Source organism: Acomys minous (assembly GCF_964271855.1).
Source record: "Acomys minous genome assembly, chromosome: 16".
Lineage (NCBI taxonomy): Eukaryota > Metazoa > Chordata > Mammalia > Rodentia > Muridae > Acomys > Acomys minous.
In genome coordinates, this window is record NC_140498.1 from 64,298,198 (window position 1) to 64,319,486 (window position 21,289).

At 50.2% G+C, this 21,289-nt stretch overlaps 1 protein-coding gene across 14 annotated transcripts in view; it reads right to left on the bottom strand.

Annotated features, from left to right (window-relative positions):
- Positions 1 to 337: 337 nt before the first annotated feature.
- Positions 338 to 21,289, bottom strand: part of TRRAP (transformation/transcription domain associated protein) — a 103,430-nt gene continuing 82,478 nt past the window's right edge. For 7 of the 14 annotated variants that reach the window (XM_084762499.1, XM_084762503.1, XM_084762500.1 and 4 more), the window contains exons 60-72: positions 18,986 to 19,086; positions 16,714 to 16,915; positions 15,762 to 15,926; positions 14,796 to 14,889; positions 13,597 to 13,796; positions 12,610 to 12,871; positions 9,718 to 9,943; positions 8,645 to 8,862; positions 6,294 to 6,478; positions 5,835 to 5,912; positions 3,091 to 3,294; positions 2,809 to 3,003; positions 338 to 1,466 (exon numbers count right to left, since the gene is read on the bottom strand). In XM_084762499.1, the coding sequence (XP_084618625.1) occupies positions 1,182 to 1,466; positions 2,809 to 3,003; positions 3,091 to 3,294; positions 5,835 to 5,912; positions 6,294 to 6,478; positions 8,645 to 8,862; positions 9,718 to 9,943; positions 12,610 to 12,871; positions 13,597 to 13,796; positions 14,796 to 14,889; positions 15,762 to 15,926; positions 16,714 to 16,915; positions 18,986 to 19,086 (2,415 nt within the window). In that variant the 3' untranslated portion in view covers positions 338 to 1,181. The remainder of the gene's footprint in view (positions 1,467 to 2,808; positions 3,004 to 3,090; positions 3,295 to 5,834; positions 5,913 to 6,293; positions 6,479 to 8,644; positions 8,863 to 9,717; positions 9,944 to 12,609; positions 12,872 to 13,596; positions 13,797 to 14,795; positions 14,890 to 15,761; positions 15,927 to 16,713; positions 16,916 to 18,985; positions 19,087 to 21,289) is intronic. The other 7 variants (XM_084762494.1, XM_084762492.1, XM_084762498.1 and 4 more) reach the window with 3 other exon arrangements.

Consider the following 21,289-nt stretch of genomic DNA (forward strand, 5'->3'; position numbering starts at 1 on the left):
GGAAATCTGGCCAGGGTTGAGATGGGACAGATAAAGGAGAAGCGACAGGGTTCCCCATACATGGTTAGAGGCAGTAGGATGAAGATGGGCAGTCCAGGGACACTGCCAAAGTCAGGACTGGTAGTCCTGTCACTGCCTTTAAACACACTGGTTAGCTTCTGACTGTTGGAGCCAAGACCCCACCCACCTGTGACCAGGGACACGGTGTCCCCACAGGCAGCACCACCCCATCATCTAGTATCCACGCCCCAAGGTGTCTAGGAGGGGCCAGCAGATGCTGGGGTAGAGGAGACACCACAGAGAAACCAATGCTAACACAAAAATAGGGAACAGCAAATACTTTTATAAAATATTTATTCTAAAAAAAAAAAAATCACACTGTACAAATTTAGCTAGAACGTTCTCAATGCTCAGATTTATAAAAATGTCAACATAACAGAGACTAAAAGGGACAAACTTTCACTGCTTTCTTTTAAAATTAGGAAGGAAAAACAAAATGATTTTGTCTTTTTTTTTTCCTGGTACAATGATAGTAAATTTCTAAAAGATATCCGACAAGCCAGCAGTAAAAAGTACAAGGTTGGCCTGCTGGCCTCCACAGTTCTGTTTCCGCCCAGCTGAAACGGAATCTGATGAGGCCCAGGGCAGCTTCCCCCTGCGGGCAACGCGGGCTCACTGAGCCGCACTGTCAGACTTAGCGAGATTTCCAAAGCAGTGATGGAGAGTGTGAAAACCTGTGCTCAGAGAAGAACGCCTGTCTGTCTGGTTCCTGATTCCTGTTTCTCTAACACTGTGGATTTCTTTCCTGGACCCCGCCGAAGGTCTCTGCACAGAGCACAGCTGCTCTGAGGTATGGTTTCTGGGAGCTAGGGGACGTGGGGGGGCATTCTCAGTCTGCCCTTCACACTGAGGCAGGAGTACCACAAGCGGTAACCCCAGCCTGGGAGCCCTTAGGTTAAAAAGCATCTCAGAAGCTACTTAGCTCGGCTCTGCCATCTCTAATGGCCTGGCCACCCTTGTGTGCAGGGCCCCCTCTGGGACTAATCTCACACTCTTTCACACACAAACTACTGGGAAAGAAACTAAATAAAGTGGGCAACAAGGCAGAGAGAGGTCTCAACAGCCAGGGGCTCAGAGGCTGAGAGGCACATTTCACATTCCGGGTTGGGTGACAGCTGAGGTCACAGCCATGGGTGCCAGGCAGGGTCCATGCGACATAGGTTGTCCAGGCTATTGGCAGCGGCCACTAGGGTGTTCACCTTGCTTTCCCCACCATCGAACTGGGCCAGGTTGTGCAGGCGGGTCATGATGGCAGTGACAGCTTTCTGAACCAAGGAGACCAGCTGCTGGCTGTCCATGTTCTCAGGCTGCCCGGCGGCCGACAGCGGCGACGAAGTGTCTTCCTGGGTCTTTTTGTGCCAAGCAATGATCTCGTCCCGGAGCACAGTTTTCAGAATGCCATCCACCTGTGCAAAGGAGATGAGGAGATGGCTTGTGTCCCACCAGGGGTGACCCATCTAACATGAGTGGCCAACGCCAGGCTGCCACCTAGGGACTGAACAAAGCACCTGTTCTCTCACATAATGCTGGGACAATCTGATGAGAATCCATTGAAATGTAGTCAGTGTCCTGGGCACCGGGGAGGACACCAAAACTGGCAGACTTGAATGTTGTGTCCTGCCACGGTCTGTGTTCAGAGCAGAAAGCCCTGCGCTGGCCAAGGTGCTGATGGCATGTTGGTGAGGCAGGCAAGCAGAGGACAGGTAAATCCGTCACCTCTTGGCTTGAGTTGCACACACAACCTCTCTGAACAAGGCCATTGCATCATTTACCTATAGCTCCCTAGTGACCCTTTGTAACTCCCATTTTGTGGTAAACAGCTCCTGGGAAATTAGGGACACTGGGCTGCTCTGGTCTGGATTGTTTTAGGTGCATGCACAGAAAGACAAACTGTCCTCTAAATGACCCCCTAGGGAGAAAAAGACCCTAAGTATCATTTTATACCCATGAATAACGGCATTCATGAGCACTCAAAACCGAGTTGGACATAACTCAAGGCTGTCAATCAAAACAAAAATCCTAGCTACTTCACACCCTTAGGAACCAACTTTTCTCTTGCTGCTCCCAGCATCTGCTCCACACGGGCACTTTATCTCTGAACATCCCTTGTTATTTGCCTACTTGTTAATTATTTATTTTTAAAATATTTAAACTAATTTTATTTTATGCATAGGAATATTTTTGCCTGCAACATTTATGTGTATGACATGTGTGCCTGGTACCCGCGTAAGTCAGAAAAGGGCATTGGATTCTCTAGAACTGGAGTTACAGATGGTCATGAGCCAGCATGTGGGTGTTGGGAATTGAACCGGGGTCCTCAGCAAAAGGAACGAGTGCCCTTAACCCCTGAGTCCTTTCTCTAGCTTCCACCATCATTTTTTTTTTTAAACAAGGGCCTCAAAACTCCTTCCTTATCTATAGCAGCAACCATTGGTACTACCAGTGCCTTGCATTTTCCCTAGGTGTCTGTGTCTGCTTGGGCCTCACTCCAGCCCTGTGGAAGGGAGGCAGTGAGCCAGAACATACTTCTGCCTTTCCTGTGAGGAAGATGTGTAAGACAGGAGCTGGAAGTGGCTATAGGGAAGCAGCAAGCAGCAGACCAAGGGCTGTAGTCTGCTTCTGGCAAAGTGGCCTCCTTCCTGCATTTTTAGGCAATGAGCACTCCAACCCTTCTCCAAACACTCCATCCTATCAGCTCCTTCCTGGTTCACAGGCCTCCAGCACCACCGAGAAGATGTCTGGACCCACCTTGAAGTTTGGCTGGGCAAAGCACCGTGCAACAGCGATCATGGAGGCGGTCAGCGGGCCAGAGACACCAATGGTGGTCAGGAACTCAGATATGTTGGGTGTGAGGCGGAAAGGGACTGGACGGTTGGCATCCAAGTCCCCAGTCGCATCATTTATGTCAAATCGGAAGTAAGCAACATTCAGCTTGCCTGTGTCCTACATTTCAGAGGGAGACACTTTTTAAGGTCCACATCAGCAGGACAGAGGCATGAGAGCAGTGTCTGGCTGATGACAGCAAGTTACCTGAGCAATCTGTAACATCTCAGGGTTGAGCCTATTGAGATGCAGGACGAACTCCGCAAAGCCGATGAGCGCCAACTGGATGGTGAACATCTTCCGGAAGGTCCAGTAGTCGGTAGCGTTGGGGAACGTGTGCAGGGCCCACTCCTTCAGCATGCTCCGGGGCACCATGTTGCCCTGGACCTCTTTGAGAATGTCTCGGAGGACCTGGAACACACCACTGTGTGACTCTTTGCCCATTATGTCCCAGCAGGTGGAAAGCTCTCGCATTGCCTGAACACGGCACACCGCACTCCCCTCAGCGCTTCCTGTACCCACCGCCAGTGCAACTGTCTGAATGGAAGCGACTGCTGTGCAGAACACGCCTCTCAAGGGCAATACACAAACTACTTTCACCTCACGACCGCCAAACGCGAGAGCCAGCTAACGAAAGGGACAAAGGCTAGCTGGGTAGCAATATCCTCTTTAGATCACGTACAGACAAATGTCATAAACCCAAGAGCTAACCAAAAAAAAAAGAGCGGAACAGACATTTGTATGAACTCAGTTCTGTCCTGTAAGTCACCAAATCTCAGGAACTTAGAGACAGCTTTAGCCCAACTGGAGAAGGCCAACAGCAGGCTAAGTCCTGGCAAGAGCAGCGAGCTTGGTGGCAACTTCCTGTGTCTTTCTGCCGCCACAGTAGCCAGGACTACTAACCCGCAACCCTGGAGCTGCTCCCCCACCCCCCCCAGCATCCTACAGAACATCCCACTGACAAGGTCTGTCTGTATTTAACACTGCAGGAGCCGGAGACCACACCAGCAGCTGGAGCCCTCAGGAGCCGGGCCAAACAGAACAGCGGGTACAGAAGATGGGGGTCTTCAGCACATTCCAGAACCTAGAAGGCCGAGTGTGCTTGAGTGGATGTGCCCCTGAAGCTCTGCCACAGCAGAAGTGAGGGCAAAGGCAAAGCTACGGACCACCGGCTCATGATGCCGCATGTCCCCAGACACCGTCACAACAGACACGAGGCGTGTCGGTTCAGACATCAAAGAAAAGCTGTCAAAGCAAGAGCTGGGCTGGTAGTTTAGTGGTAGAGTGCTTGCCCACCATAGGTGAGGCCCTCGGCTCAATCCCCGGTACCGCCAGTACACGTGCAGGCATGCACACTCGCATGCACACACACAGATCTATCTTGTCACACCATCTACTGACGACCAAACGGAATTGATATCAATGGCTACATGTGACAGAAGAACAGACTTCACAAAGTGAGCCCAGAAAAGTCACTACGCCATGTAAGAATGTCTAGAAATCACTATAAAAAGACAAGTCAGGAGCTGGGGGAGATGGCTCGACAGTAGGGCACTCTCGCAGAGGACCTGGGTTGGGCTGCCAGCAAGCTTATGTGACCCCAGTTCCAGGAGGTCCACTGCCCCCTTCTGACCTTCACAGGCACCAGGCGTGCAGAGGACAGACAGACAGACAGACAGACAGACACACACACACACACACACACGTGCATTCAGGCCAAACACCCATATACGTAAGAATGGATATTTAAAAAAAGACAAACTGTCCAACAGAGAATTTGAACAGGTATCTTGCAAGGAAAAAAGACAAATAGCCAGCAACACAGAAAACGCTCTTGTCATCCCCAGGGAGCAACTACAGCGATGAAGCCAGGACTAGCCCTTCATGCCTTCCAGGTGGCTGCAGTAAAAAGAAGGGGGGGGGGCGGTAAAAAAAAAGCAGGCAGTAAGTGTTGGGAAGGACAGAGAGGAATTAGGACACACACTGTAGGCACCTAAAATATAGCTCACTAAAATTTTAAACATGGAGTCACCAATCAACCCAGGAATTCTACACCCAGGTGTAAAGACAGGAAGAAATGAACACATATTCACACAGACAAGTGTGACAATGTCCACAGGAGCTCTCACTACATGACAAGAAGCCCATCAACAGACAAACCAACAACACTGTGTTCATCCCCTAGAAAACAACGTGACAATGAATAAGGAACAGAGTGCTGACACAGGCCAACAGAGTGGCTTAGAAACCATCGCAGTGAGAATGCAGACACCAAAGTCTAATTTCCTTCATGCCGTGCCAAGAACAGGCAAATGCAAAGACAGAAAGACCTGCGGTCCACCTGGGGCTGGGACTGGGACTGCAGCGAGACGGGGAGTGATCGGTGATGGCCCTACAGGGGGAGTCAGCTACACACACTCGGTGCCTTCTATCTATGTGAATTCTATCTCTCAGCAAAAAGTGTTATTAAAAACACAGAACTGAATCAGTCAACACAAACCACCCAAGTGCAGAGAGGAGCCTGAGGGGCTGGGAGTCACGCAGTGGGCTTGTGTCCCTACTCAGGCAGTGCTTGTAAGCGGGACACCACTACTCCTTGGGTCACTGGTGGAGCACACAGCTGTAGCTATGGCTTCCTCTGTCAGACAAGAATGGATACGTCATGTCTGCCAAGGGGACACAGAGTGACCAAGTCGTGACCTGTGCTATAACAAATCCAATTCTCAAAGGAGGCCCCAGTTCTGTCCAGAAGCCTGTGAGGAAGCAGGGGTTCACTCCCCGTGCCTGAAGAGCAGGAGCTGCCTCAGGCCCTGCAGCCAGGACCCTAGCTTAAATAAAACTCAAAGCTGCAGGACCCAGAGAAACTACAATGAGCCCCGGGCAATACAGGGGAGGTCATGGCTTCCACCCCGTGGCCTCTCCTGGTAATGCACAGAAGGACCCCGTGGCACCTGGGGAGGGGCCAAAACAGCTGCCTCTTGCCGCTCCACACCACCCTGGACAAAATCTTCCCAGCCAAGGGCAGGAATCTGCAAATAAGGAGAGGGCCCTCTGTCACCTAGGGAGCACAAGCTGTCTGGGACTCCTGTGGCCCACTTAGTGCTCCTGCCCCAGGCAACCCAAACAGCTGGGTCCCCAAGGTTTCAACCCACGGGGTCTAGAGGTGTGTTACCCAATCACTGGCTGCCAGGTGAGCATGCCATCCATTGGTGTTCACAGTCTAATTTCTGAGCTTTTCTGTAAGCGCAGGATGGGGACAACGGACTCTCTGAGGTCAGGAACCTCACCACAAACCCCCTGCAGCAGACGGCCACCAGCCATCTGACCTCGGCCATCTGGTGAGAAGTGACCTCCGCAACCAAGCAGAATGGGTGGAGGCCCTGGGCAGCGGCCGGCCTCCTGCCTGGTACCTGGTGGCTGGCCTGCGTCCCCCGTGCCTGCACTGTGGCCAGCCTGTCGTAGTAACGGGAGATGGGGTTGTCGTGCTCGATGCCTTTCTTGGCACAGCGCTGCTTGTAGATCTCCACGAGGGAAAGCGAAGACGGGTTGTCTTCCACAAGGCGCATCTGCGGGGACACGGCCACAACCCGCGGAACTGAGGAAGAGAAGGAGGAAAGTGAGGGACAGTGAGCAGGGGTGAGGGAGAGTGAGCAGGTTAGCGCTCAGCCTCCCCTTCCCGCCACCAGCCCAGAGCACAGTTAACTATGTACCAGACAAGGCTGGGAGAGCCCAGGCCACACGCCTCATTTACCCAGCAGAGGCCGGCAGCACCAGATGGAGGGTACATCCTCCCTGGGGGCCCCAGGCATCTGTCAGCAGGGACTCTACCCACACTCACTCCTCGGAGGCCTTCCCTAGCTGGACCCCAGCTCTGGCCTAAGGCACCTGTCACATTTGTCTCCTTGCAACTAGAAGGGCCAGCTCCCTCTTAGCATAGTCAGGTAACTGACACTCCTCTGTAACCTGACGGTCAGGGATGGACTCCATGCAGGACACAAGTTCCACTGCTCTGTTCCCATGACTACTACCTCCTTGAGGGGTGGCTTCTTGAGCAGTGTGTATTTTGAGATGGCATTTGTCATGGGCAAACTCCTGAGCTCCAGCTAAGAGCCACCCAGCAGGCAGGTGTGTGCCATCTGCCACCTCTGCACCACAGCTGTCTGTGATGACAGCTGTCAGAGTCACTTGACTTTGGGTTCTTAACCCCCGTGGGGGCAGGTCATTGATAAAACAGGGTAATAATTAAGATGCCATTTTAAGGAATAAAGAGATTCTGCTGAAATCAGTGGGAGGGAGCCAAGACTGACTTCCTTGGCTGCAAAACCTGGTGCACCCTGTTCCGGCTGCTGAGTCCTAAGCATGGGGTAGTGCTAAGGGGTGCATCACAGCTGCCTGTGTTTTCTAATGACAGAGTAAGCTGAGGAGACAGACTGCAGCTAAACCACAGCTGCTCTGGCTTCCATCCATGAGAAATTCCCATGATTCCAAGATACCAAGTTGGACTATTACTAACCACTAGCCCAGTGATGGGAATTTAGCACAAATCATGGCACATACATGTCACAGTGCACACAGCTTGCTGACACATGACAAATTTCTTCAGATGCCTTTTTTAATTCTTTCAAAAGATCTCTTGAGTTCAAGGCCACCTTGGCCCACACTGTGAGTTTCAGAATAGCCAAGGCTTCATCGTAAGCCCCTATCTCAAAACAACCTAAAAAATATTTAACGAACAAAACACCTCCCAAAACCTAAAGAGTCACTTTTATCTAGGCATTCACTTTTTAACTTTTAAAAAGATTTACTTCTAATGCGAGTATGCTTTGCCTAGATGTACGTATGTGCACTGTGGGAATGCCCGGGTACACACAGAGACCAGCAGAGTGCTACAAATGGTTGTGAGGCACCATGGGATAGCTGGGAAACAAAACCCAGTCCTCTGTAAGAGCAACCAGCACTCTTAAACGCTGAGCCATTTCCCTAGTCCTTTATTTTTATTTTTAATTTTCTGTATATAGTGCATGTGTGTGTGCATGTGAGTGCAGCCGCCCACGGAGGCCGAAGAGGGAGCCATATCCTTGCAACTGGAGTGACAGGCAGCAATGTGGGTGCTGGAAACCGAACTCTTGCAATAGCAGCATGAGGGCTTCTCCAGCTCCCAAATCTACTGATTTTGAGATATTAAAAGTTAAATGCCAGACGTCTCTCATCAAAATGTTCTAGGTTAAGCTAGGCAAGGAGGGGTGGGGGGGTGGGGGTGCCTTTAATCATAGCACCTGGGAGGTAGGAAGGCTGATCTCTGAGTTTGAGGCCAGTCTTGTCTCCATAGTGAGTTCCAGGCAAAAGAGACTATCTCAAAAGAAAAAAGAAAAGTTGGGTTGGGTGGGGAGGGCTGGTTACACCGTTACTGTCACGGCTTGTTCCATATAGGATTTGAGCACAGGCATTGCAGGAGCTCCCAGCTTTAGAGATCACACACCAAAATGCCAGCAACCCAGGTGTGGAGCGACTGCACTCAGTACTAGCTGACGGCATCACTTGCTGCTCGCGGGTTAGCTCTGAGATTAAAAGCAACGCCACACAGGGCTACAGCACCCAAACCAGACTGTGCAGAGCTGGTCACAGGAGAGTGGGGCCTGAGTGTGCGCTCTAACTCCACAGTGAGAGGCCAGCGGGACAGGGCATGCAGGCTGCTGCTCCTTCAAGCTTCCCACGAGAAGGTGGCCTGAGCTGCCCTGTCCCCGAGGTGTGGCCCTCGTACCTGTGAAGAACAAGTGCCTCTTGGTGGTCTCCTTCCGCTTCTCCAGGCAAGGGTTCAGCAGGCGGAGCAGCTGCAGCACACGCTCCTCCCGCCGTGACTCGGTGAGGCAGGCGTCATTCATGACGAGGTACGGGTAGATCTTGCCATTGTGTCCGCGGATGTACAGCCTCCGGGCAGCTGTGTTATGCTTCTGCACAATCTCCACGCGGGGCATAAAGCTACAGGGCAACAAGGAGAGCATGAAGCAGACCCTTCCGTGGGGAAGACAAAGTCGAGAACTGTCACAGACACGCAGGCTGGGTGGCTCAATGGCCACCCAGAGATGCTACAGTAATCTAGGACTGGTGGAAGACAGGGAGGAGCAGGTGTGGGTGTGTGGAAAGGCAGAGCCAAGTCAGAAATAAGAAACCAGGTGCACGTTGGTTGCTGGAGGCGGCTTCTCCCGAGTGCTGCTCACATCTCAAGGGGGACCCAACACCAGGCAACGCTACAGCTGCCAACTCTGCTTTTGCTTTTAGTTACTTATCTTGACTTTTCCCCAATTACATTTCTATTTTCATTTTGCATACATGGTGTGTTTATGTCAGTCAGAGTGGATTCCAGGTATCGAACTTGGATCATCGGACTTGGTGGCAGTCCTCGTTACTTACTGAGCCATTCGCTGGCCCTTTTTCTGGTGTTCTAGATAGAGTTTTAACCAGACCTGCCCGGCCTAGTACTTGCTGTGGAACCCAGAGTGGCTCTAACTCAGAACCATGTTCCTGCCTTAGCATCCTGAGTTGAGGACTTGCAGATGTGCACTACCACACCTGGGTCTAGTTATGCTTTTAATATTGCATGTTAAGAGTTAATAAACACATTCAGTTTACCAAGTTCTATGGTGATTCAGAAAAGGTTTCTACAAGTAAACCTGGCCTTTTCTCAGGACATTAACCCTACAGTCAGCTCAGGTCCTGGAAGAAACCAACAACGCAACTGTACACCCCATGCCAAGGACCCAGCAAGGCAGCAGCCCACAGCCAGCCTGAAGCCCCTCTGTGTGCTGGGCCCCACCCCCAGCCCCGTGTGCTCACCGAGCGATCTTGATGTAGTAATGCGTCGGCTTAGGCATCAAAAACTCCCCAGGGATCTCCACTTCAGCCGTCTGAGCTGAGAAGTTGCTCAGGAACCGACACTTTTCTTCAATGAGGAAGAATTTGGGAAGCTGCTTGGTTTTAGCCTCAAGGATTTTGATCCACTTTTTCAATTTAGAAATCAGATTATGAAGCTTCATGGATCCTGGGACACTGAAGTCAAAATCTGTGGAATAAAATAAACACAATTAGAACCAGCTGCAGGGGCTAAGTATCGCATAAGCTGGGTTGGTTAGAGTTGAGCACGAAGGAAGTGCCATCCAGGAACAGGGCGGAGAGGGAGAGGGAGAGGGAGACAGAGCTCCAGGCCTTTGGCTGTCCCAGCCAGCAGCCCCGGCACGACCTCCACTGCAACGTAAGCAGTCTGTTTCAGGCTTTCTTTTGATGACATCGCTCTGGTTTACTACTGGCCTTTACACGATGACTGAGGGGCGCACACACACTGAGTTGCACTTTACGCCCTGTCATTGCTCAGATAAAAGAGGCTGGGGATGCGGCTCGGCAGTAGCTCACTCAAGTCCTGGATCCAGTCCTGGCACCACTAGCACGGGCTCTGAGGCTCCTCCCAGCTCAGGTGTGCTCCCTTCCACTGTTGAGTCAGGATTATTCTATACTCCTCCTCCTGAAGGGAACCCGGCGGTTTTTAGTTTGTGGACCAGCAGTGAATAGTCACGCACACCTTGCTACGTGAAAAGGCCGAGTGCCCTCCCTTCTCTTTAGGGCTGCTGGTGGAGACAAGCTCATCACACACCCAGGCCCGTCACAAGCGGCCTGTGGGAGCAGGTCAGCAGCTGGTCAGACTGTTCTCGTTCAACTTTGGCTGTGATCTGAGGAAACCTTGTGATTTTAACTTTTTTTTTTTTTTTTTTGAGTTTTTGATTTTTGTAGCTTTTACATTGAGATCCAAGCACTTCGGCCCATGTCTGGTTCTATTTCAGACTACATTTGATGGAAGGATCTGACGTTTTAGATAAAGACACCAAGCCTTCAGATAAAAGTAGGCTGGTCCTCAGTATCTTTAAGAAAAATGTAATGGCTGGCTCCCTTCCCCCTAGCTGGGATGCCTTGCCAAGCCACAGTGAGGGAGGACACGCTTAGTCCTGCTGTGACTTGAGGTACCTGGGTAGGTTGACTGATACCCTTTGGGAGTCTGTCTCTTCTCTGGGAAAAAGGAAGGGGGTGGGGTGGGGGAGGGGTGAGGGAGGGGAGCAGGAGGGTGGGACTGGGAGGAGAGAAGGGAAGGGGCTGGGATCAGGCTGTAAAGACATTAAATTGATAAATGAAACAAAAGTATGATGGTAAAGTGCTGATCTCACACACTTCCCTCTTTATTAGGGCAATGGCACTGCAGACTTCAGAGGCAAGAGTCTTAAAAGAAACAGAGGGCAGAACCCAAATTCTTTTTCTTTTCTTATTATGTACATCTCTGTGGGTGTGTGATGTCTGTGTGTGTGAATACACCACACAGAGTGCAGGGGTTGCCAACATGCATGCGCGTCCCCAGGTGTGACCTAACATAGGCTACCATGTGGAAGCCGCAGGCAGAGGCAGATCATGTTACCCTCAAGCACTTTATTTTCACAAGCAGGAGCCCAGGGGTTTCCAGACCACCTGTGAGGTGACAGGGTCACATTCTGTACGTCAGGTGGAGTCACAGGAGGCTGCATAATTAACAGGAATCTACCATACAGACACAACACACAGTTTTAGTAGCACTCTTTAAGGGCAGTAAGGCTTGAAAAATTACTGAAATTTTTGGGTGCAGGTGTGGCTTAGTGGCTGAAGACTTAGCCAGCTTGAGAGAAACAGGGTGATGCACCACATGTCCCCTGTGGTACCAGTGAATAAAGGATGGTTTTACACAATCACAAAAACTGTAAGCAAAAATGGTTCACTTAATTTTGAGAAGCTGAGGCAAATCTTGTTTCCATGCCTACAGTTGATTCAGATGGCTGAAGAAATCTGTTTGGGGCAAGTTGCTCTGAACAGTATGGGGGGCAGTGTGTCATGTAAACACACATACATGTGAGCTAGGGAGGCTTTCCTAGGAAAGAAAATGTCTTCACTTGAACCACAGACAAGTAATGGAAATAGTCCCCGTCATCCCACCTCCTACTTGGCAAGTTTGCACCCCATCTGTTGCTTTGAACTCTGCATTTTAATCTGTTCCCCCCCACCACTCTAGTTTTTCAAGACAAGGTTCTCTGTGTCACAGCCCTGGCTGTCCTGGAACTCACAGTGATCCACCTGCTTCTGCCTCCCGAGTGTTGAGATTACAGGTGTGCGCCACCACGCTGGACCGCACCTTAACCTTTAAAACCCTCCACCTCGCCGAGCAGTGGTGGCGCACACCTTTAATCCCAGCACTTGGGAGGCAGAGGCAGGCGGATCGATGTGAGTTCGAGGCCAGCCTGATCTACAAAGTCAGTCCAGGACAGTCAAGGCTACACAGAGAAACCTTGTCTCGAAAAACAAACCAAAGAAACAAACCTTTCACCTCAACTTATAGCTTTCCCCTAAAACCAAGAGAGAAAAGGCAAGGGTTTGGCTTAAAAGACCTATCCTTTTCTATCCCGTTTCTGAAGGCTAAACTCCAGCCCTTCAGTGGAAAATAAGACATGAAGTCAGACTGCTGGTAGTCACGGCTTCCTTATGATTGAGTACTGAGACAGGGTCTCACCATGCAGCGCTGGGTGTCCTGGGACTTGTTATATAGGCCAAGCTGTCCTGGAACTCCTGAGTGCTGGGATCAAAGGTGCACACACCACCACATCTGGCCCGAGTTTATGTTTTAAGAAAGTCTAACAGGCACATGCCCAGTGCAAGGCTCACCTGTGGTGAACTGGCCCTTCAGCTTCTGGAAGACGGGGTCCTGGGCTGTGGCTTGTGCACGGCGGGCCAGAGACTCGGAGGCTGCGCTGGAGAACATGGTTGAGACATTGGACACGTTCTCCAGGCCTACTCCGAAAGTGCTCACTAGCTTCTTAACGAAGTTAAGAGTGTGAGGGGTGATCTTGGCGTCCGATACGGCACCGCTCTTTTCAAAGGCGACAGAGTAACATTTTGCAAGGCCCTGCTGGAGTTGCCTGAGCACCTGGCGGAAGGGACGAAGACCATCAGCCAGAGAGCAGTGAGGGAGCCCGTGCCACGCTGGGCCCACTCACCACAGGTCACTTCCGCCTTTACCAGCACCCAGCGTTACCTACAGACTCCCACAGCAACAGGGAGCCGGCCCAGAGCACAGTAAGATACACTACTGGGCAGGAAAGCGTGCTGTGTTTTATCCCCAGCGGAAGTGACTGCCCTTAAGGAGATAGCGGAGTTGAAAATAGGCTGAAAGTAGCAACCTATACCACAACCACAGCCCTTCCGTCACACAGGAGCCACCAGCAGCCAAACTGTAACTGAGGCCACAGAGGTGTGAACTGCAGGCTGCCTTAACTCCATTTCCTTCGCAATATCACACGCAGCCCAGGCTGGCCTTGAACTCCTGATCTTCCTGCCCTTTCTCCTGAGTTCCAGGATGGCAGGACCAGACCCCCATGGCTTACACGGTGCTGGGATGAAGTCCAGGGCTCTGGATATCCCAGGCAACCACTCTGCCTACTGAGCTTCAACAGCCTCATCCTCATCCTTCAGTGACTTGAAGCTGTACTGCTGTCCAGAGAACATCTGTTCACCTGGTCCATGGTTACACTCAACTGTGAACAGCTGGGCTGACCAGACACCCCCGTCTGAACACAGCATGCCTGCAGACACTTCCGGTACCATCCTCCTCTGCGGGGAGGTGGCAGCAGCGACAGCAGCAGGCTCACCTACCTCTTCATGCCAGTTCTCTCTGAACCAGACCATCTGGTCGACGATGCCTTCCAGGGAAGACAGGAGGGTGGGGTGAAGCTCCCGCTGCATGTGCATGATTCGGCTGCAGCGCCACATGGGCGCTGTTGCTCTTATGGGCCCTGGATCTGATGCAGAATGGGACTGGTTACCCACTGAACTGGGCTGCTGCTGTCCAGAATCTGAGAGCAACACACACAACGCCAATGTCAGCGCAAGGCCCACTGATGCCAGGCTCAGGGCGCTACAGGACCTACTGGCCACAAGGCCAGCAGTTCCTGCCATTGTGGGACAAGATCTTTCCTCCCCAGGGACAGGGTAAAGATGCCCTGGTTCTAACAACAGCTGTCTTGCTAGATTGGGGAGCAGAGAGCGAGTCTCTGCCCTGACTACAGGTGGTCCAGGGAGACGCTAGCATGTGCCCACAGACCACCTGCCACTAAAGGTCAAAGAACCTAAAAGCAGCTAAAGAAAAATTGGCCTACACACTTGATCCAGGAAGGCCAACCCCCACTTGCAAAATGACATTCTTGAAAAATAGTCACTCTCTGAGAAATATGCTGCAGCTCTGGCTCAAGCTCACTGTATTTAGTCAAGAACTAAGAAAAATAACCTCAATTTTCAAATGACCAAGCCAGAGCAATGAAGGCACTGTGCCCCATATGCCCCACTCAGTCTTACTCCCTTTGGGAAGCCCTGTGCCACGTGAGGAGGCCAGCTGGCTTATGAAGCACCATGCTAACCAAGTCCCCCCACTGTTAAGTCAGCTCTCTCCTCACTAAGGCTAGCCAAGGCAGGCTTAAAGTCATGCTCGCTGTCTGTTCTTAGGAACAAGAGACCAGACTGCCGATAGCTCAAGACAGTCTTTGTCAGGCGTGCAGCACATCTACACACGGACAGCTTTGTTGTTGAGGAGGAGAAAGAGCGCTCTAATCTCCTATGGCTGGGACCTCATGGACTCTATTCCACCTCTAGTACGTCAGCCCCATGAACGCCTGTCCCACTGTGACAGGGAAGAACCTCAGACTCTCTCAGCTGTTAGGCTTGGTCCTCTGGTCCTGACTGAAAAGACTGACCACATGTAGAAGGGGAGCCGTGGGGCACAGATGTGCCTGTAGCGGTAGTGATGTAGGGTACCCCATGATTGAGCCCTCTGAGGCGCCACCCCAGGCAAGACGCACCACTCTTGTAGCGCTCCCTCTGCTCAATCTTCAGGGTCAGGTACAGAGTCCGGATGGGAAAGTAGACCGCTTGCGGATACACCCGTCCAACCTGCTGGGGACAGCGAGGAGTCAGAGGCATTACTCCCCAATACACACAGTGAAAGGGGTTTTGTTGTGCATTTGGGCCAAAGAGAGCAACAGCAAGCAACAGGTGTAATACATAAAGCTGTTGACCAACACATGAAATAGCTTGTTCAGTTGTTTAAAACCCCACCAGACCATGTGCGTCTCACGAATGCCACCTGGTCACCATTCATGGCAGATACCACGCTCCATTCCCGTCAGTAAATCTTAGGATAGCAAGGAACACTAACCCCAGTCCTTAGCCAATGAAAGACACCTGTGCACCTGTTAGTCATATTGGGCACAACCATTCCTGTCATAAAGGGCTCCAGTTAAAGCACAAGCCCAGCAGGGGCAGCTTCCGGCTGCGTAACTGCAGGAGTCAAAGAAACACGGATTCAAGGTGGTGGGCGCCAACTCTACCATATCAGCTTGTGACCAAGAAGAAGACACCCTGTCGCTCAGACCTTTCCAGATGTGCCACAGAGAAACTGCCAAGGCCACAGGGCACCTGGCTCCTGTGTGTGCAGCTGCTGCATAGATAACAATACGGGAGGGACCGAGGCAGTAACCTGGCAGCTAAGCTCTAGGCCACATGCCAGGGTTCAGGAGTATCGCCCACGTGCTCGCAAGCAAAAGGAAAGCCTTCTCGAGGAATTACAGGACAATCTCCACGCAGAGGGAACGAACTGGAGAGGTGCTGCCTGGTCTGCCGGGCACAGCCGGTGGCTGCTCGTTCAGGAGGAGCTGTGATTTTCAGGTAACAGAGGCTCCGCGTATCCCAATCTAACTGACTACACTACTACTAAAGTCATCATGGCTCAGGCCCCCTACAGACACACAAGCGGATGGCAGCTCCACCTGGCTGATGAGGTTCAGCAGCAGCTTGCCCTCAGAGCCCACCAGGCAGGTGAGTAGCTGTGGGATCCACGCCAGCCACTGGATGGGGGGCACACCGATGCAGTACTTGTCCACAGCATCCGCCAGAGTGTTTTTGTCATCATCGAAACTCAGGAGCCACAGCACCTAAGGCAGAGGACAAGTTTTAGCTACATGAGAATTCTGCGAGCCGCAAGAGGCTTTTCCCAACCTTACATGGAGCGGTGTTAGCAAGCACGAGGGAGAATCAAAACAGAGCTTAAAGTGCCAGTGTCGCAGTTGAGCAGATTCTATGATTTGCATCTAGCTTTTCTTTTGAGTTAACCTGACCGACAACTGCTACTTGAGTCAAGCTGACGTCCGGCAGTAATTGCACTGAGACAACAGGCACATAACCTGCTTGTTCACAGATGTGCTCTCACCCAAGCAAAACGAATTTCTTAGAGAATCTGATTATCAGCAACCAGCACCAGGCAGACTACGGGCTGGTGCCCGGCATCCTTCAGTGTTGACAGATGGGCCTCCAGAAGCTTGTGACTGTCAAGTGCATGAGGGTGGTGATGCCACGACAGGGTAGGGTCGGCAGCTGGCTTAACCACCATGTGTGCTGATGCATACTCCACAGCTCATGCTCAACTAGGGATTCACAAGACGCCAGGGAGTTTATTCCTAGGCCTGCTGCAAACACTGATCCAGCCATGCTGAGGTGCTGCATGGAGAGCGCGGAAGCGGGTGGCCTAGAAGGCTTTGTCCAGGGCGTGACCCCAGAGAGCACCAGACATAAAGGCCAGGATGTTCAGACCTCTAAGTTACTCTGCGGGGTGACAGGAAGTGAGTGAGGCAGGAAAGCTGACCTCAGATCTGAATCTGGATCTGCACCCACGCTCAAAAGCTACCAGCTGCTCCATGGCAAAGAGGAGCCTCCCAATCTCACCTTGGCTAGGTACTTCCTTGACTTGCTCTCGTTCTGATGCCGGCAGGCGTGCAGGTAGCAGGTGATGGCAGACACGCCCAGATGCAGCTGCCGCTCCTTCACGAAGATGCTCTCCAGGTAGTCCCCCCACATGGCCCAGGCCTTCACCAGCACGTCATGCATCTGCACGGCCGCTGAGAACGCCTTATTGGCTTCCTCAGATCTGTGTGGAACCAACACACATGGCATAAGACACCACATAGCTTCAGAGGCAGGATTTCAACTGATGGCGGCACCTGTCACCCAGTGTGAGATTCTAGATGGCCTGAGTTCAGCAGGGACATTATTAGCTAGATGGCCTGGGCTCAGCGGTGATATTGTTAGCTAAAGAAACATAAGATTCCAGGAGGCTCAGACCTAGCGTTTGCCAGCTGAGCAAACAGGTTGAGAATTGCGGGCTGACAACAAGAACAAATTGAGGAGAACGAGTTAAAGATTCTCCACTAGCCTCCACCTCAACCCTGCCCCCAGAATTTACTACCTCAGACCCCCATGTACCTGAAAGCTATCTACCTCCCCCACTTAGAATGTACTACCTCAGACCCCATTCACCTAAAAGGTCACCTATTGTTAGCCTTTCACCTGATAACTAACCACGGTTGTTACGTTCTGCTTCTGTGAGAGGGTATTTAAACTCTCTACCATTACAAGCTCTCTACGGAGCTTGGTGGACCCCGACCTGTCGGCTAATAAATTCCTTTGCTTTTGCATTGACTTTGGACTCTGTCTCTCAAATGGGCTTCCAGGAATAGACTCAGATGACCTGAGTTTTACACTAGCACTTGGGAGGCGAAGGCAGGCGGGAGGATCTTAGCCTAGGACACATAGCGAGCTACAGGTCAGCCTCAGCTGGGCTGTCAGGTACTATTTCAAAAATTCATAGCCAGCTAACCAAACAAACTGAACACTGCGGAATAGTTAACATTTGGTGGAACTGTTGGTGTGGCCTTCCCTAAAGCGCCACTCTGATTCCCGGCAATGCCACCAATCTGCTCTCCATCTCTGGGTTCTGAAGAATTTAACACACTTCTTATAAATCAAGCTATTCAGCCTACGACCTTTTAAGTCAGACTTCACCTAGTGCAAATCCACAATGAAGCACATGGCAGACACCATTTTGTCTTGTAGCTGCAATTCCCACTGTGGGTGCAGAGCTGGCTGTCACTTAACACTGATGCTATTTACACATCCTGCCTGTAGTGACTAGTGCTGCTCCACACACACTGTGTGGAACAAGGACTTGACTGCTTAGATCTTTTTAGACCAGTGCTTTTCAACCTTCCTAATGCTGTGACCCTTTAATTCAGTTCCTCATGTTGTGGTGACCCCCAGCCATAAAATTATCTCATTGCTATTTCATAACTATAATTTTGCTTCTGTTATGAATTGTTGTGCAAACACCTGATACGCAGGGTGTCTGTTATGTAACACCTGTGAAAGGTGTCCTCCTTGGGAGCTGCGACCCACAGGCTAGAAAACACTGTTTTAAGACCAAGGAACAAATCTCTGGGGCCCACGGCAACTCAGTATTAATGTTTAGTGCGCAACTGCCTCTTGTCGAACTGTTGCAGGACATGGATACCAGATACCATTTTCCTACCACGCTATTGTTGTATATAAGACGAACCAAGAAATCATAGGCCTCTGTCCTTTACGAATATAAAGGCTCAATCCCCAGACAAACTAGCAGCCAATTCCAGAAGCATAGGAAAGGCTGTGACCAAGTAGAACTTGTGTAGCGAGACATGGGTGGGGTTCAATATAACTTCATCCTTGAAACTGGATCATGGATAGATTTGGCCCACAGTCAGGGATGATGCATCTTTGGCTCTAAAACAAAAACTACTCTCCTAAGTCAGGCAGGGGTACAGTGCTTGTATCTTCTATTTGGGGGACCCAACAGGATGACTGAGGATCGGAGCTTGAGCCCTGACTGGGTAATGCAACAAGTCCACCTAGAACAGAAGACACAAAAGAAACTATGCTCCCAGCAGAGGCTGAGGGCAGGGCCCTTGTCCCCAGCACGTCTGTGCTCCTGCCGCGCTCCTCTGAGACGCTGTGCAGGGCTACACGTGGCTCTGCTGGGAGCTCCTCGCCACAGTGGGGACCACACACAGACTGTCTCACTTGTCACTGTGAAACTGTGCTGGCTTCAAGTCCTTAATGGCCAGTTAGAGAGCCTGCCCTGCTTACTCCCGCCACACACGGCCCCCCATCAACGCAGCATACGTACTTGTTGATCTGAGCCAGGAACATTCCCTTCAGAGCATAAAACTCAGCTGTCATCTCCTTTGTGAAGTATTTTAGGTTTGTGGACTCGATAACTTCAAGGCCCTGTTCAGAAATGGAGAGGGGACAAAGGCTCTTGAAATTTCTACATAATTCACCGAGTGCTTACAAAGCCCTTCTTCCTTTCTTTTATTAACTTATTCATATTACAACTCAATTGTTCTCCCATCACTTGTATCCTTCTGTTCCTGCCTCCCTCCCACCTCCACCCTATTCCCCTACCCTAGGCCCATGCCCGAGAGGGATTTCTTCCCCCACTTTATGGTCATAGGCTATCAAGTCTCATCTTGGTGGCCTGCCTATTCTTTGAGTGGCACCAGGGTTCCCCACCAAGGGGAGGATGTCAAATATGGGGCACCAAAGTTCATGTTAGAGTTAGTCCCCACTCTCCACATAACTGTGGAGAATGTCCTGTCCATTGGCTACATCAGCATAGGGGTTTGATGTTTACTGCATGTACTGTCCTTGGTTAGTGCAATAGTTTGAGCAGACCCCCCTGGGCCCTGATCCACCCGTTATGATGTTCTTCTTGTAGGTTTCTAAGATCCTCTGGATCCTTCTATTTCCCCATCTCCCATATTTCTCTCACCTACAGTCCCAGTAGGATGTTCTCACATCTATCCCAATCTCCTGGTAAGTGAAGACTTTCATGGGACATGCCTTTTGGGCTAGTGCCCAATTATAAGTGAATATATACCATGTGAGTCTTTCTGCTTCTGGGTTAACTCACTCAGTATGATCATTTCTAGTTCCATCCATTTGTCCACAAATTTCAGTATTTCCTTGTTTTTAGTAGCTGAGTAGTATTCCATAGTGTAAATGTACCACAGTTTCTTTATCCATTCTTCAACTGAGGGACATTTAGGCTGTTTCTACGTTCTGGCTATTATGAATAAGGCTGCTATGAACATGGTTGAGCATATGTCCTTGTTGTGTGCTGGAGCATCTCCTGGGTATATTCCAAGGAGTGGGATAGCTGGGTCTTGAGGAAGCCCTATTCCCAGTTTTCTGAGAAAGCACCAGACAGATTTCCAAAGTGGTTGTACAGTTTGCATTCCCACCAGCAATGAAATAGTGTTCCTCTTTCTCCACATCCTTGCCAGCATGTGGTGTCACTTGAATTTTTGATCTTAATCATTCTGATAGATGTAAGATGCAATCTCAGAGTTGTTTTGATTTGCATTTCCCTGATGACTAAGGAGGTTGAGCATTTCTTTAAGTGTTTCTCGGCCATTTGATATTCCTCTGTTGAGAATTCTCTGTTTAGTTCTGAGCCCCATTTCTTAATTGGGTTATTTGGTTTGACGGTGTTTAAGTTCTTGAGTTCTTTATATATTTTGGATATTAGACCTTTGTCAGATAAAGGGTTGGTGAAGATCTTTTCCTAGTCTGTAGGCTGTCGCTTTGTTCTCTTGACAGTGTCTCCTGCCTTACAGAAGCTTCTCAGCCTCATGAGGTCCCATTTGTTAATTGTTGACTTTAAGGCCTAGGCTGTTGGTGTTCTGCTCAGGAAGTTGTCTCCTGTGCCAATGTGTTCCAGGCTCTTCACTTTTTCTTCAAACCGATTTAGTGTCTCTGGTTTTATATTGAGGTCTTTAATCGACTTGGACTTGAGTTTTGTACATGGTGACAAATATGGGTCTAATTGCATTTTTCTACATGTAGACATCCAGTTAGACCAGCACATTTGTTGAAGATGCTATCGTTTTTCCACTGAATAGATTTGGCTTCTTTGTCAAAAACCAAGTGACCATATGTGTATGGATTATTTCTGGGTCTTCGACTCGATTCCATTGATTAACCAGCCTATTGTTATGCCAGTACCATGCTGTTTTAATTACTGTTGCTCTATAGTACAGCTTGAGATCAGGAATGGAGATGCCTCTGGAGGATCTTTTATTGTATAGGATTGTTTTAGCTATTCTGGTTTTTTGTTTTTCCATATGAAGTTGAGAATTGACCTTTCAATGTCTTTTTAAAAATTGTGTAGGTATTTTGATAGGGATTGCATTGAATCTGTAAATTACTTTTGGTAAGATGGCCATTTTTACTATGTTAATTCTCCGGATCCATGAACAAGGGAGATCCTTCTGTCTTTTCATGTCATCTTCAATCTCTTCAGAGATTTAAAGTTTTTTTCAAACAAGTCCTTGATTTGCTTGGTTAGAGGTAATTCCTTGATATTTTATATTGCTTGTGGCTATTGTGAAGGGTGTAGTTTTCCTAATTTCTTCCTCTGCATGATTGT